Source organism: Scyliorhinus canicula, chromosome 11 (genome assembly GCF_902713615.1).
Source record: "Scyliorhinus canicula chromosome 11, sScyCan1.1, whole genome shotgun sequence".
Lineage (NCBI taxonomy): Eukaryota > Metazoa > Chordata > Chondrichthyes > Carcharhiniformes > Scyliorhinidae > Scyliorhinus > Scyliorhinus canicula.
Window position 1 is genome coordinate 166,139,772 of NC_052156.1, and position 17,088 is coordinate 166,156,859.

The 17,088-nt window shown below is 47.4% G+C and overlaps 1 protein-coding gene across 1 annotated transcript; it reads left to right on the plus strand.

Annotated features, from left to right (window-relative positions):
• The first annotated feature begins 5,345 nt into the window (after positions 1–5,345).
• meig1 (meiosis/spermiogenesis associated 1) lies at positions 5,346–12,354 on the plus strand. The gene is made up of 3 exons (XM_038812066.1): positions 5,346–5,435; positions 6,885–7,057; positions 11,833–12,354. Exons 2-3 carry the CDS (start codon positions 6,899–6,901, stop codon positions 12,034–12,036), a joined length of 363 nt encoding a protein of 120 aa, XP_038667994.1. The 5' UTR covers positions 5,346–5,435; positions 6,885–6,898; the 3' UTR covers positions 12,037–12,354.
• Positions 12,355–17,088: the final 4,734 nt, after the last annotated feature.

Consider the following 17,088-nt stretch of genomic DNA (forward strand, 5'->3'; position numbering starts at 1 on the left):
AGTAGCCTCTCGCTGCTGTTTAATGTCTCAGTAATGCAGCAGCCTCTCGCTGCTGTATAATGTCTCGGTAATGCAGCAGCCTCTCGCTGCTGTTTAATATCTCAGTAATGCAGTAGCCTCTCGCTGCTGTTTAATGTCTCAGTAATGCAGCAGCCTCTCGCTGCTGTATAATGTCTCAGTAATGCAGCAGCCTCTCGCTGCTGTTTAATATCTCAGTAATGCAGTAGCCTCTCGCTGCTGTTTAATGTCTCAGTAATGCAGCAGCCTCTCGCTGCTGTATAATGTCTCAGTAATGCAGCAGCCTCTCGCTGCTGTATAATGTCTCAGTAATGCAGCAGCCTCTCGCTGCTGTTTAATATCTCAGTAATGCAGTAGCCTCTCGCTGCTGTTTAATGTCTCAGTAATGCAGCAGCCTCTCGCTGCTGTTTAATATCTCAGTAATGCAGTAGCCTCTCGCTGCTGTTTAATGTCTCAGTAATGCAGCAGCCTCTCGCTGCTGTATAATGTCTCGGTAATGCAGCAGCCTCTCGCTGCTGTTTAATATCTCAGTAATGCAGTAGCCTCTCGCTGCTGTTTAATGTCTCAGTAATGCAGCAGCCTCTCGCTGCTGTATAATGTCTCAGTAATGCAGCAGCCTCTCGCTGCTGTTTAATATCTCAGTAATGCAGTAGCCTCTCGCTGCTGTTTAATGTCTCAGTAATGCAGCAGCCTCTCGCTGCTGTTTAATATCTCAGTAATGCAGCAGCCTCTCGCTGCTGTTTAATATCTCAGTAATGCAGCAGCCTCTCGCTGCTGTATAATGTCTCAGTAATGCAGCAGCCTCTCGCTGCTGTTTAATGTCTCAGTAATGCAGCAGCCTCTCGCTGCTGTATAATGTCTCAGTAATGCAGCAGCCTCTCGCTGCTGTTTAATATCTCAGTAATGCAGCAGCCTCTCGCTGCTGTATAATGTCTCAGTAATGCAGTAGCCTCTCGCTGCTGTTTAATATCTCAGTAATGCAGTAGCCTCTCGCTGCTGTTTAATGTCTCAGTAATGCAGCAGCCTCTCGCTGCTGTATAATGTCTCAGTAATGCAGCAGCCTCTCGCTGCTGTTTAATATCTCAGTAATGCAGTAGCCTCTCGCTGCTGTTTAATGTCTCAGTAATGCAGCAGCCTCTCGCTGCTGTATAATGTCTCGGTAATGCAGCAGCCTCTCGCTGCTGTTTAATATCTCAGTAATGCAGTAGCCTCTCGCTGCTGTTTAATGTCTCAGTAATGCAGCAGCCTCTCGCTGCTGTATAATGTCTCAGTAATGCAGCAGCCTCTCGCTGCTGTTTAATATCTCAGTAATGCAGCAGCCTCTCGCTGCTGTATAATGTCTCAGTAATGCAGCAGCCTCTCGCTGCTGTATAAAATGAGACACATCCAGAATGGGACTGAAACCCACAATTTTCTAATTCAGGAATATTATCACTGAGCAAAGTGTTGAATTAGAGCTGGTGCAATTCCACAAAAAAGACCATAGCCTGGAACTTCCAATTAAACACCTTTTTGCAGCCAGTATCACTCATTCAGGTTCAACACATCTACCCTGGGACATCCTATTCGTCCAGATAAAGCACAAGTGAGCTGGGGTACGAACAGGACCAGATTGCATCTCCAAAAAGAGCCAATGAATGCAGTCCTGACAGAGAAAAATGCTTTCTGCCCACACAAATGTGGCAGCATGGTAGCACACTGGTTAGCCCTGTGGATTCACAGTGCCAGGGTCCCAGGTTCGATTCCCGCTTGGGTCACTGTCTGTGCGGAATCTACACATTCTCCCGGTGCCTGCGAATGTTTCCTCCGGGTGCTCCGGATTCCTCCCACAAGTCCCGAAAGACGTGCTGTTCGATGAATTGGACATTCTGAATTCTCCCTCTGTGTACCCGAACAGACGCCGGAATGTGGCGACGAGGGGATTTTCACAGTAACTTCATTGCAGTGTTAATGTCAGCCTACTTGTGACAATAAAGATTATTATTATAAATGATTGTCAGTGGACATTGTGTCATTGGACTGAAGGTTATCCCGAATGCTGCACTTTGTAGGAATGAACATGCGCTCGACCGAGGAATATTTATTTACAGAACAGCTTCTTCCTCAGAGACCTGAACTCCAATACACAACATCTTCAATTTTTCTAGCAGATTGCACTGAATGAACTTTCAGCAAGGACTTCCAAGGTCTGATTGGTATCATCAGGTCTGTGCTCAGATGATTGTGAAGGTATTTGTGCTTGTGGATAATTCCGCACCATTTCCTGTAAACTACACCTGGCCTATACCAGCAGAGTGACCACCCTGGCAGCTGTGAATGTGGTGGAGCCAGGTCTTCTCTCAGTGTCACAGACTAACGCTGCCTCAGGTTAATCCTCAACTGGCATGAGGTATAGCAGCCACACAGGGGGAGGCATGTAGAGCAGAACACTGCTAAAATAACCTTCCGTCCCCATTCTCCCTGCCCCAGAGCTGACAGTATACTCTCACATGTTAGTACAAAGCAATGGACAATGTTCTGTACTCTCCAGAAAATCTATGGGTTGTATAACTCCAACCGAGTGTTTCAGCGAATATATCTCATGAATTGATACATTAATACTGCTACCCGACTGTGGTGAATGTAATATATAGATGTATATATGTTAATAATCGCTGTCTTTGTAAGCGCAGTAGCGCTATCCTACCACTAGGGGGAGTAGCGCTGGGAGCACTCAGGAACTTGTACTGGGCTCCACCCTTGGCTCCGCCCATGACTCCTCCCCCTAGTGCAGCTGTATAAATACCCGTGTCCAGAGTCAGCCTGAGTTCACTACGAGTTCATCGACAGGTAACAGGCTGGCTCTGAAGTAAGTCGATTAAAGCCTAGATTCACATCGGAAACACGTGTCTGGTGAATTAATGGTTCCATCACCGACCTTGTCCCTAACCAGACTGCGTCATTACTGTCTGTCACTTTGTCACATTTCTCTCCAATCCCAAGCTTTACTCAGCTTTAAAGTTGCACTAATTCTGTCTCCCTTGCACCGTCCGATCAGCCGGTTAACCTCCTGTCTCTTTGTTAACTGACATTCGATTTCCACATTATAAACAACTTCATTGGAATTGCAAGCTTCTGAACGACATTTGTTAAAAACACTTTCAATAGCATTGATCAAGTATGTTTTTAAAGAATAGATTGGCTGTGTGATTGGGCCCAGAGGAGCTCATTCACATTGGGCTTGTTACACTCCACACAGAGCAGCTCGCTGGGCTTGTTACACTCCACACAGGGCAGCTCACTGGGCTTGTTACAGTCCACACAGAGCAGCTCACTGGGCTTGTTACACTCCACACAGAGCAGCTCACTGGGCTTGTTACACTCCACACAGAGCAGCATCTTGGGCTTGTTACACTCCACACAGAGCAGCATATTGGGCTTGTTACACTCCACACAGGGCAGCTCACTGGGCTTGTTACACTCCACACAGAGCAGCTCACTGGGCTTGTTACACTCCACACAGAGCAGCTCACTGGGCCTGTTACACTCCACACAGAGCAGCTCACTGGGCCTGTTACACTCCACACAGAGCAGCATATTGGGCTTGTTACACTCCACACAGAGCAGCATATTGGGCTTGTTACACTCCACACAGAGCAGCTCACTGGGCCTGTTACACTCCACACAGAGCAGCTCACTGGGCCTGTTACACTCCACACAGAGCAGCATATTGGGCTTGTTACACTCCACACAGAGCAGCTCACTGGGCCTGTTACACTCCACACAGAGCAGCTCACTGGGCCTGTTACACTCCACACAGAGCAGCATATTGGGCTTGTTACACTCCACACAGAGCAGCATATTGGGCTTGTTACACTCCACACAGAGCAGCTCACTGGGCCTGTTACACTCCACACAGAGCAGCTCACTGGGCCTGTTACACTCCACACAGAGCAGCATATTGGGCTTGTTACACTCCACACAGAGCAGCATATTGGGCTTGTTACACTCCACACAGAGCAGCTCACTGGGCCTGTTACACTCCACACAGAGCAGCTCACTGGGCCTGTTACACTCCACACAGAGCAGCATATTGGGCTTGTTACACTCCACACAGAGCAGCTCACTGGGCCTGTTACACTCCACACAGAGCAGCATATTGGGCTTGTTACACTCCACACAGAGCAGCTCACTGGGCCTGTTACACTCCACACAGAGCAGCATATTGGGCTTGTTACACTCCACACAGAGCAGCATATTGGGCTTGTTACACTCCACACAGAGCAGCTCACTGGGCTTGTTACACTCCACACAGAGCAGCTCACTGGGCCTGTTACACTCCACACAGAGCAGCTCACTGGGCTTGTTACACTCCACACAGGGCAGCATATTGGGCTTGTTACACTCCACACAGGGCAGCATATTGGGCTTGTTACACTCCACACAGGGCAGCATACTGGGCTTGTTACACTCCACACAGAGCAGCATCTTGGGCTTGTTACACTCCACACAGAGCAGCTCACTGGGCTTGTTACACTCCACACAGAGCAGCATCTTGGGCTTGTTACACTCCACACAGAGCAGCTCACTGGGCTTGTTACACTCCACACAGAGCAGCTCACTGGACCTGTTACACTCCACACAGAGCAGCTCACTGGGCTTGTTACACTCCACACAGAGCAGCTCACTGGGCTTGTTACACTCCACACAGAGCAGCTCACTGGGCTTGTTACACTCCACACAGAGCAGCATCTTGGGCTTGTTACACTCCACACAGAGCAGCTCACTGGGCTTGTTACACTCCACACAGAGCAGCATATTGGGCTTGTTACACTCCACACAGAGCAGCATATTGGGCTTGTTACACTCCACACAGAGCAGCTCACTGGGCTTGTTACACTCCACACAGAGCAGCATATTGGGCTTGTTACACTCCACACAGGGCAGCTCACTGGGCTTGTTACACTCCACACAGAGCAGCTCACTGGGCTTGTTACACTCCACACAGAGCAGCTCACTGGGCTTGTTACACTCCACACAGAGCAGCATATTGGGCTTGTTACACTCCACACAGAGCAGCATATTGGGCTTGTTACAGTCCATACAGAGCAGCTCACTGGGCTTGTTACAGTCCATACAGAGCAGCTCACTGGGCTTGTTACAGTCCATACAGAGCAGCTCACTGGGCTTGTTACAGTCCATACAGAGCAGCTCACTGGGCTTGTTACAGTCCATACAGAGCAGCTCACTGGACTTGTTACTGAGCAGTTCCACGCGTGCGTTCCAATGGGTCCTCAGCTGTATTGTAGCGTCAAGGCGTTGCCTGGTTACAGGCGACAACAACACAAAAACGATATCCAACGTGCATCCTCCTGGATAAAGTGACAGTGGAGCCCCTGTCCTGTGTGTGCAGAGAGTAACTGTGAAGCATTTGAGGGGTAAGTTGCTGTGGTGTGTGTGAGCTGGCAGTATGGAAGCAGTTAGTCTCCTGGCACAATGACCATTCTCACTGGGGGCAGCTGCTGGCTGATAGGGGCAAATCCCTGCCTCCAGGCACTGTGCCAGCGGTTGGCAGCTTCGTGCAGATCGAGGCTAACGGCCCGCTTTCAGTTCCTGTACTCCGGCTGCAGGTTCTGCCTTCTCAGCCTTACCCCCCCCCCCCCCCCCCCCCCCCCCCAGCCTGAGGGGTGGTGACCCTCACCTTAAATCAACACCTATCAGCCTCCTCTCAAAGGGGAGAGCAGCCTCTGGTCCTGTGGGACTGAGCTGATATATCAATGCCCCTAAGGGCAGAATGCTCCTTGCCTATTAACTACAGGATTTTGTTAGGAGGCATCTACTAAATTCTGGCGCCTGCCAAAGTGTAACTAAAAGCTCTGTTCTTGGATCGTGAGACCTGACTGTGAAAAACAGAAAATAGGAGCAGGATTAGGCCATTCAGCCCCTTGAGCCTGCTCCACCATTTAATACACTCATAGCTGACCTTCTATCTCAACACATACACCCACCCTCTCCCCACATCATTTGACACCTGGTATGCAAATATGAAGTTTATTTAGTTACCTTCAACATGGTGATGGTTTTCCATATGTGCTCCAGACACACTGACCAGGTCACCGCATTCATTTTCAAATGAGATGGAGACTGCCTCTGTACAGGATTTGTCACGATTTCAAAGGGTAGGAGAGTTTCACCCTAGTGTCTTGGTCAATATTCATCCCTCAACCAACTGAAACAGGTTATAATAATAATCTTAATTTTTTAGCACAAGTAGGCTTACATTAACACTGCAATCAAGTTACTGTGAAAATCCCCTAGTCGCCACATTCCGGCGCCTGTTCGGGTATACAGCGGGAGAATTCAGAATTTCCAAATTACCTAACAAGCACGTCGTTCGGGTCTTGTGGGAGGAAACCGGAACATCCAGAGGAAACCTACGCAGATACGGGGAGAACGTGCAGACTCTGCACTGACAGTGACCCAAGCAGGAATCAAACCTGGGACCCTGGCGGTGTGAAGCAACAGTGCTAACCACTGTGCTACCATGTGGCCCTGCATTGCTTTTTGCGGAATTTTGCCATGTGCAAATTGATTGCCACATTTCCTATATTATAACAGTGACCGCACTTCATGTATACGTCATTGGCTGTAAAGTATTTTGGTACAGCCTGAAGCATGAAATGTACAATATAAATATAACTCTTCCTTTCTATACACAAGTTAAATGTATTCGGAAGGATCAGTGGCCACAAATATACAACTTCAGGTGTTTCATATATCTCCGCTGAATTTAAAAAATAATCTATGATAAAGGTATAATTTTTGAACCAGTTTATGTGTAGATGTGCATTAGAGGGGGTCGACATTTATTTGCATTTCTGTTTTAGGTATTTATTACATTATGTCTTTGAGAGATTTTGGAACCCAAGGGCAGGAAGTAAAACCTAAATTTATGAGTCGTGCCAAACAGTGGACGGAAGAAATAGAAAATTTGTACAGATTTCAACAAGCTGGATACAGAGATGAAATAGAATACAAGCAAGTAAAGCAAGTAGATGGGGTAATGGATTCCATGATTTATTAATTGCATGCTATAGTTGTTTAATTTCCAATTTTTGCAATTAAAAACCTGCAGAGTTTTTATAAGGGGCAGCCCACATTTATCTGAACCAGATGGTTCAACCTATAGAATGGAAACACTGGGCAGCAATGAGATTGACACAGCTCCACTCATAAGTTCAATCAGGTTTGACTGATGAAGTCACAAAAGCATTATGGTCAAGTTCTACTAATGTACACGTTATAAAGACTGAGTTTGATAACATAAAAGTAGTTTAACCATCTCCGTATTTAAAAGTAGCCGTTGTTATATTTTTCTTGGGAAAAGACAACTCTCAAATCAATCTGATGGCCTGAGCTGCCTTAAATTTTGTCCTAATTTTTTGCAATTTCAAATCTGCTAATTCATATTATTTTACAGATCTAATCAATTTCATACTTAAAATAACGAATGCATAAGTAAAGTACCATAGTCACAGGTGACCATTGACTGCTTTCCCCTTGGGGGGGGGGGGGGGGGGGTAGCTGACTGGTGGTGATTTAACCAGAGGATCACCACACCTGTAAGGCAGGGGCGTGGGTTAGAACATACATACAGCATACAGTGCAGAAGGAAGCCATTCGGCCCATCGAAACTGCACCGACCCACTTAAGCCCTCACTTCCACCCTGTCCCCATAACCTAATAACCCCCCTAACCTTTTTCAACACTCAGGGCAATTTAGCATGGCCAATCCACCTAACCTGCACATATTTGGACTGTGGGAGGAAGCCAGAGCACCCGGACGAACCCACGCAGACACGGAGTGAACGTGCAGACTCCGCACAGTGATCCAGCGGGGAATCAAACCTGGGACCCTGGCGCTGTGAAGCCACAGTCAGGGCCGGCTCAAGGCACCGGCAACTCGGGCAGTCGCCCGGGGCGCCATGTGCTAGGGGGCGCCAGAGACTCGGGTCCCGCGCATGCGCAGTTGGGCAGGTGCCAACCAGCGCATGCGCGGTGGCCGCCCTCCCCCAGGGCGGCCCCCCCCCCGCTCGGTCCCCCTTCCCCTCGATCCGCCCCCCCCTCGGGTCCGCCCCGTCCTCCCCCCCCTCGGGTCCGCCCCCCTCCCTCGGGTCCGCCCCCCCGCCCTCGGCCCCCCCCCCCCCAAAGGGCGCCGAAGTTCAGCTTGCCCGGGGCACCAGCAACCCTAGGGCTGGCGCTGGCCACAGTGCTAGCCAACTAATGGGCCTAGTTTTAGATCTACCAACGAGGGCAAAGAAGAGAAGATGGGGAATAGGAAAAAGGAAGGGAGAGAAGGCTAGAGTGTTGACAATGAACAAATAAATGGTCTCCTCCCAAAGGGCACGAAAGAGTAAGGCAGGGTTAAATTGTATGTATGTATGGGCAGCACGGTAGCATGGTGGTTAGCATAAATGCTTCACAGCTCCAGGGTCCCAGGTTCGATTCCCGGCTGGGTCACTGTCTGTGCGGAGTCTGCACGTTCTCCCCGTGTGTGCGTGGGTTTCCTCCGGGTGCTCCGGTTTCCTCCCACAGACCAAAGATGTGCGGGTTAGGTGGATTGGCCATGCTAAATTGCCCGTAGTGTCCTAAAAAGTAAGGTTAAGGGGGGGGGGGGGTTGTTGGGTTACGGGTATAGGGTGGATACGTGGGTTTGAGTAGGGTGATCATGGCTCGGCACAACATCGAGGGCCGAAGGGCCTGTTCTGTGCTGTTCTATGTTCTATGTTAAATGCACGGAGTATAGTGAACAAAACTGGGGAACTGGAAGCAGAAATTGCTCTGGGGAAAATGACATTGACAGAAACATGGCTCAAGCCAGAACAGGACTGGATACTTACCATCCTAGGTTATAGTTTTTAGCAGGCGGAGAACGTCAGAGTGGGGGAGCCGTTGGGAAGTAGCGATCACAATATAATACGATTCAATATTAAGTTGAATATTAAATTATTAAGTTAAATATTAAGCCTCCCATCCATTGACTATGTGTACACATCACACTACCTTGAGAAAGCGGACAGCATAAGCAAAAAGCCCTCCCGCCCAGGTTATTCTCTCTTCCAACTTCTTCCATCGGGCAATGTCTGAGAACACACACCAACAGGTTCAAAAACAGCTTCTTTCCCACTGTTACCAGAACCCTGAATGGCCCTCTTATGGGCTGAACTGATCTCATCTTCTCTGTTGAGTAGTACTACACTCCGTATGCTTCACCCGATGCTTGTGTCTATGGATTTACATTGTGTATCTATCATATGTCCTATGTTTTTTCTTGTATGGAGCAATCTGTCTGGACTGTACGCAGAACAATACTTTTCACTGTATCTCGGTACACATAACAATAAATCAAATTGAATCAAATCAAAAGGATGAAAATCAGTCACGGGTTAAGGTCCCAGACTGAAAAAGTTGAACTGGAGCAGGTTGATTGGAGATGCATTTTTGTGGATAAAACAGTGGATGAAAAATGGGAGGCTTTCAAGGGAAGAGATGAATAGTGTGTAAGCTAGGTACGTACCCATGAGAAATAAATGGGTATCCAAAACTAGAGTAGCCTGAATTACTAAGGATATTGATGATAAAATAAGGAAGAAAAAAGAGGCAAATAATGCATGCCTGAATAATAATAGCAATAGAAATCAGGAAGAGTATCTCAAATAGAGGAGAGAGGCTCAGGCTGGAATAAGGAAGGCTAAGAGGAAGCAGAGGAAAGGATTGCGGGCTTTGTTAAAACAAATAGCAAATGTTCTTCAAGCATATTAATGGTACAAGACTAGTGAAGGATAGAGTGGGGCCCATAAGGGACAAGCAGGAAAAACTGCTCAGTGAAGCGGAAGGAATGGCAGTGGTACTAAATGAGTACTTTGCTTCTGTCTTTAGCAAATTAGAAGATGGTGACAATGGCCCAGTTGAAAATGTGGGTGTTGAGCAAATGAGCAGTATAGTGATAGATAAAGAAAAGGTGCTAAAAAGACTGGTGGCAGTCCAGGTAGAGAAGTCGCCAGGCGCGGAAGGACTCCACCCGAGATTGCAGAGAGAGGTAAGGGAGCATATTGCGGAAATTTGCCAGACCTCTCTGAACACAGGATTAGTCCCGGGAGACTGGAGGATTGCAAATATGATGCTGTTGTTTAAGAAAGGGGCAAAGGATAACCCGGAAACTACAGACCGGTCAGCTTGACATCAATACATGTAGTGGGAAAACCATAATAGGGAATGAGATAAATATACATTTAGAGAAAAATAAGTCAATACTAGACAGTCAACATGGCTTTGGCAAGGGCATATCATGTCTGGCAAATTTAATTGAGTTCTTTGACGAGGTGACACAGGCAGTGGATGAATGTAGTGCCATGGATGTTGTATATTTGGACTTTCAGATAGCATTTGATTCAGTCACAGGGTAGGTTGGTGAGCAAATTAAAAATGTTTGGGATGGATGGATCCTTGGCACCATGGATTAGAAATTGGCTGAGAGATAGGGAGCGGAAGGTAGGTATAGATGGGCATTTCTCAGACTGGAGACAAGTTGAAAGTGATGTTCCCCAGGGCAGTGTTGGGACCCTTGCTTTTTCTGATTTATATAAATGATTTAGAAGTGTGTGTCGAGGGCAAAATCTCTAAATTTGCAGATGATACTAAGCTAGGGAGAATAGTGAATTGTGAGGATGGCGCTGAGCGATCTCAGAGGGACATTGACAAGTTGGCCAAATGGGCAGACGAACTTCAACGCAGCGAAATGTGAGGTGAAGCATTTGGTAGAAGAAACATGGGGAGACAGTATCGGCTCAATGGTACAGCTTTGAGGGGAGTACAGGAGCAGAGGGATTTCGGGGTCCAAGTGCAGAATTCTCTGAAGGTGGCCAGACAAGTTGAAACAGTTACTAAGAAGGCTTAGAGCATCCTTGGGTTTATAAATAGAGGCATAGAGTATAAAAGCAAGGAAGTGATGCTACACCTCTACAAATCATTGGTCAGACCACATTTGGAGTATTATATTCAGTTCTGGGCAGTTTATTTAAGGAAGAATGTTAAAGTCCTGGCGTGAGTGCAGAGGAGATTTACTAGAATGATCAGCAATCAGAAAGATTGGAGAAATTGGGCTTGTTCTCCTTGGAGCAAAGAAGATTAAGAGGCAACCTTATTGAGGTGTTCAAAATTCTACACAATTGCGACAGGGTAAAGAAGGATATTCTGTTTCCACTAGTTGGTATGTCAGTGACTAGGGGTCACAATTTCAAGATGGACAGCAAGAGAGCTCAGAGTGAGATTAGGAGAAACTTCTTTACTCAGCGAGTTGTTGGGGTTTGGAATGCGCTGCCTGGGAGAGCGGTGGAGTGGATTCTATAGGAGGTTTCAAAAGAGAGCTGGATAATACATTTGAAAGAGATGAATTTAGGGGAATGGAACTAGCTCGGTTGCTCTTTCGGGAGCTGGTGCAGACACGATGGGCCGAATGGTCACCTGCGTGCTGTAAATAACAAACAAACAAAAACATCAGGCGACGGGCAAGGTTGAGAAGGTTATGAATAATCTCAGCTGGTACAGGAATTGAACCCAAACTGTTGGGTTTGTTCTGCATCACAAACCAACTGTCCAGCTAACTGAGCTACAGACTGAGCTAAAGAATAAGTATCATTTCACACAATGCCTGTGTTATATACTTATATATTCAATGTGTTGCACTTCAATAGCTACATTTGGGTTTGCAATGTGCTGTATCTGTGAGATATTCAGTGTGACCAAACTGAGATGCCGATGTTTTGTTCAATGCAGGTGGATCGTTGGCCGGAAACTGGATACGTGAAAAAACTTCAAAGACGAGATAACACATTTTATTACTACAGTAGAAAAAGGGAATGTGAGGACAAAGAAGTTCAAAAGTCAAAGTTTATGCCTATTGAACACTTCTTGTTTGTTGTCGCACTTCTGAGCCTAAATAAATTAACATTTATCTTCAAAGGTTTTGTGATTGAATAGTTCACATTTTAATATCTGAGTTTTTCTTGTTTTCTCTCCCCTGTTCCGGTTAAACCTGAATGAAAATATGTGAGCTCTGTTGAAAAAGAGAAACAAGCTTATTAGTGACTTATGAACGTATTACCCATCTGAATGTTTCTTATGCAAGGAAGACAAGTTTTATAATTCCAAAGAGCTGTTAAAACCATTTCTATGAATGAGAAGATGATATATTGGATTGTTTTGGTTTTACATTTCAATTAATTTTGCCTTTTTTGGTACAACTCTTGTTTTGCTTTTATCTCTAACAGAACACAAATTAAACATTTTATGAAAATGGTTTTGTTTTTAACATTAAAGTAAATTCACACATCACTAAATTACATATTGACAGGGTGCAGTGGTTAGCACTGCTGCCTCACGGTGCCGAGGACCCGGGTTCGATCCCGGCCCTGGGTCACTGTCCGTGCGGAGTTTGCACATTCTCCCCATGTCTGTGTGGGTCTCACCCCCAAAACCCAAAGATGTGCAGGCTAGGTGGATTGGCCACACTAAATTGCTTCTTAAGTGGAAAAAAATAATTGGGCACTCTAAATTTATTAAAAAAAAACTAAATTACATATTGATAAGCAGTGAGTTAATACACAGTGAGCAAAATGTAGGGCTTTGTATTTTAAAACTTTTATTGCATTCCAACAAACATATATTCTCATAGGTGTACATACAAATATATTTTATGAACCGTTCATTTGTAATTATGGGTATCTTCATACAGATGATATTCTGTGAACTCGTTAAAAATTTAGGTGTGTAATTATGCACATCTAATGGGCAAGTACATTTCCGCACAGCGTTAATGACTGTGCAGTCTGTCTCTGTAATACATCAGTCCAGGCTGGGATAACTATAGGTCAAATACGTTTTGCTGGGGTAGTTGGAACTGGGACAATGGGCAAGGGTTCGGAATTTAGATGTTGATAAAAGATGGACAGTAGTTAGTTGCCGCATTGTGGGGGGGAGGGGAGACTGTTAGATATTTCCCCATTCCTCCTTTCCAACTGGGCCACTGGACATTACTCATTTTGATTGGCAGATTTCCCTCGTATCTCTTTCAGTGTCATGATCATTACAGCGCTTCCTACAGAGTGGGAAGCATCTCCTCGCAATTGGCAGCAAGGTGGGTCCATAAATACGAGGAGTGGGTGCACTGTGGCCCATGTGGCACTGTGGCCCATGGATGTCTGGTATGAAGGGATAGACCTTTTGCAGCATGTGAAGTATGTGCTATAGGGGATTTTAAATTGGCCTTCCTACATTTGTCTGCAGTTGGTGGTGTTTACGGATGGAGGGCTCACCTTAGCCATTCCTGATTCCTAACACATGGCTTCAGTCATGTTACCACCCAGCCTTCAGGCTTTTGGTTATGGAGGTAAGGCTGGTTACAGGTAAGAGATGCACAGCACAGGAAATTTCCCGAAAGGTGTGTTGGCTGATGCTGAACCTGGAAAGTCTGGCAGAGTTCTGGAGGATTTCTTCATCTGGAGATAACAGTGTTTGCCATGTCGGACGAGGTGAAGGTATGTCAGTTAAACCGGTGGAAAAACATAATTTAGCCCCACGTGAACTCGCGTTTCTACACCTCGTTACTCTGTGAGGGTAGAACCGTAGCTCTTCAATCTTGCACTGTTAACAACAGCAGCTTCAGTGCTAAAAGCAGGAGGCAACAGCAGGGACTCACAGGCTACATCACCTACATCAACAGCAGGGACACACAGGCTACATCACCTACATCAACAGCAGGGACTCACAGGCCACATCACCTACATCAACAGCAGGGACACACAGGCTACATCACCTACATCAACAGCAGGGACTCACAGGCCACATCACCTACATCAACAGCAGGGACACAGGCTACATCAACAGCAGGGACACACAGGCTACATCACCTACATCAACAGCAGGGACACACAGGCTACATCACCTACATCAACAGCAGGGACACACAGGCTACATCACCTACATCAACAGCAGGGATACACAGGCTACATCACCTACATCAACAGCAGGGACACACAGGCTACATCAACAGCAGGGACACACAGGCTACATCACCTACATCAACGAAGGGACACACAGGCTACATCACCTTCATCAACAGCAGGGACACACAGGCTACATCACCTACATCAACAGCAGGGACTCACAGGCTACATCACCTACATCAACAGCAGGGACTCACAGGCTACATCAACAGCAGGGACTCACAGGCTACATCACCTACATCAACAGCAGGGACACACAGGCTACATCACCTACATCAACAGCAGGGACTCACAGGCTACATCACCTACATCAACAGCAGGGACACACAGGCTACATCACCTTCATCAACAGCAGGGACACACAGGCTGCATCACCTACATCAACAGCAGGGACACACAGGCTACATCACCTACATCAACAGCAGGGACACACAGGCTACATCACCTACATCAACAGCAGGGATACACAGGCTACATCACCTACATCAACAGCAGGGACACAGGCTACATCAACAGCAGGGACACACAGGCTACATCACCTACATCAACAGCAGGGACACACAGGCTACATCACCTACATCAACAGCAGGGACACACAGGCTACATCACCTACATCAACGAAGGGACACACAGGCTACATCACCTTCATCAACAGCAGGGACACACAGGCTACATCACCTACATCAACAGCAGGGACACACAGGCTACATCACCTACATCAACAGCAGGGACTCACAGGCTACATCACCTACATCAACAGCAGGGACTCACAGGCTACATCAACAGCAGGGACTCACAGGCTACATCACCTACATCAACAGCAGGGACACACAGGCTACATCACCTACATCAACAGCAGGGACACACAGGCTACATCACCTTCATCAACAGCAGGGACACACAGGCTACATCACCTACATCAACAGCAGGGACACACAGGCTACATCAACAGCAGGGGCACACAGGCTACATCACCTACATCAACAGCAGGGACTCCCAGGCTACATCACCTACATCAACAGCAGGGACACACAGGCTACATCACCTACATCAACAGCAGGGACACAGGCTACATCACCTACATCAACAGCAGGGACACACAGGCTACATCACCTACATCAACAGCAGGGACACAGGCTACATCACCTACATCAACAGCAGGGACACACAGGCTACATTACCTACATCAACAGCAGGGACACAGGCTACATCACCTACATCAACAGCAGGGACTCACAGGCTACATCACCTACATCAACAGCAGGGACACACAGGCTACATCAACAGCAGGGACTCACAGGCTACATCACCTACATCAACAGCAGGGACACACAGGCTACATCAACAGCAGGGACACACAGGCTACATCACCTACATCAACAGCAGGGACACACAGGCTACATCAACAGCAGGGACACACAGGCTACATCACCTACATCAACAGCAGGGACACACAGGCTACATCACCTACATCAACAGCAGGGACACAGGCTACATCACCTACATCAACAGCAGGGACACACAGGCTACATCACCTACATCAACAGCAGGGACACAGGCTACATCACCTACATCAACAGCAGGGACTCACAGGCTACATCACCTACATCAACAGCAGGGACACACAGGCTACATCACCTACATCAACAGCAGGGACACACAGGCTACATCAACAGCAGGGACACACAGGCTACATCAACAGCAGGGATTCACAGGCTACATCACCTACATCAACAGCAGGGACACACAGGCTACATCACCTACATCAACAGCAGGGACTCACAGGCTACATCACCTACATCAACAGCAGGGACACAGGCTACATCACCTACATCAACAGCAGGGACACACAGGCTACATCACCTACATCAAGAGCAGGGACTCACAGGCTACATCACCTACATCAACAGCAGGGACACACAGGCTACATCACCTACATCAACAGCAGGGACACAGGCTACATCACCTACATCAACAGCAGGGACACAGGCTACATCACCTACATCAACAGCAGGGACACACAGGCTACATCACCTACATCAACAGCAGGGACACACAGGCTACATCACCTACATCAACAGCAGGGACACAGGCTACATCACCTACATCAACAGCAGGGACACACAGGCTACATCACCTACATCAACAGCAGGGACTCACAGGCTACATCACCTTCATCAACAGCAGGGACTCACAGGCTACATCACCTACATCAACAGCAGGGACTCACAGGCTACATCACCTACATCAACAGCAGGGACTCACAGGCGACATCACCTACATCAACAGCAGGGACTCACAGGCTACATCAACAGCAGGGACTCACAGGCTACATCACCTACATCAACAGCAGGGACTCACAGGCTACATCAACAGCAGGGACTCACAGGCTACATCACCTACATCAACAGCAGGGACACACAGGCTACATCACCTACATCAACAGCAGGGACTCACAGGCTACATCAACAGCAGGGACTCACAGGCTACATCACCTACATCAACAGCAGGGACTCACAGGCTACATCACCTACATCAACAGCAGGGACACACAGGCTACATCACCTACATCAACAGCAGGGACACAGGCTACATCACCTACATCAACAGCAGGGACTCACAGGCTACATCACCTACATCAACAGCAGGGACACACAGGCTACATCACCTACATCAACAGCAGGGACACAGGCTACATCACCTACATCAACAGCAGGGACACACAGGCTACATCACCTACATCAACAGCAGGGACTCACAGGCTACATCACCTACATCAACAGCAGGGACTCACAGGCTACATCAACAGCAGGGACTCACAGGCTACATCACCTACATCAACAGCAGGGACACACAGGCTACATCACCTACATCAACAGCAGGGACTCACAGGCTACATCACCTACATCAACAGCAGGGACTCACAGGTTACATCACCTACATCAACAGCAGGGACTCACAGGCTACATCACCTACATCAACAGCAGGGACAGACAGGCTACATCACCTACATCAACAGCAGGGACAC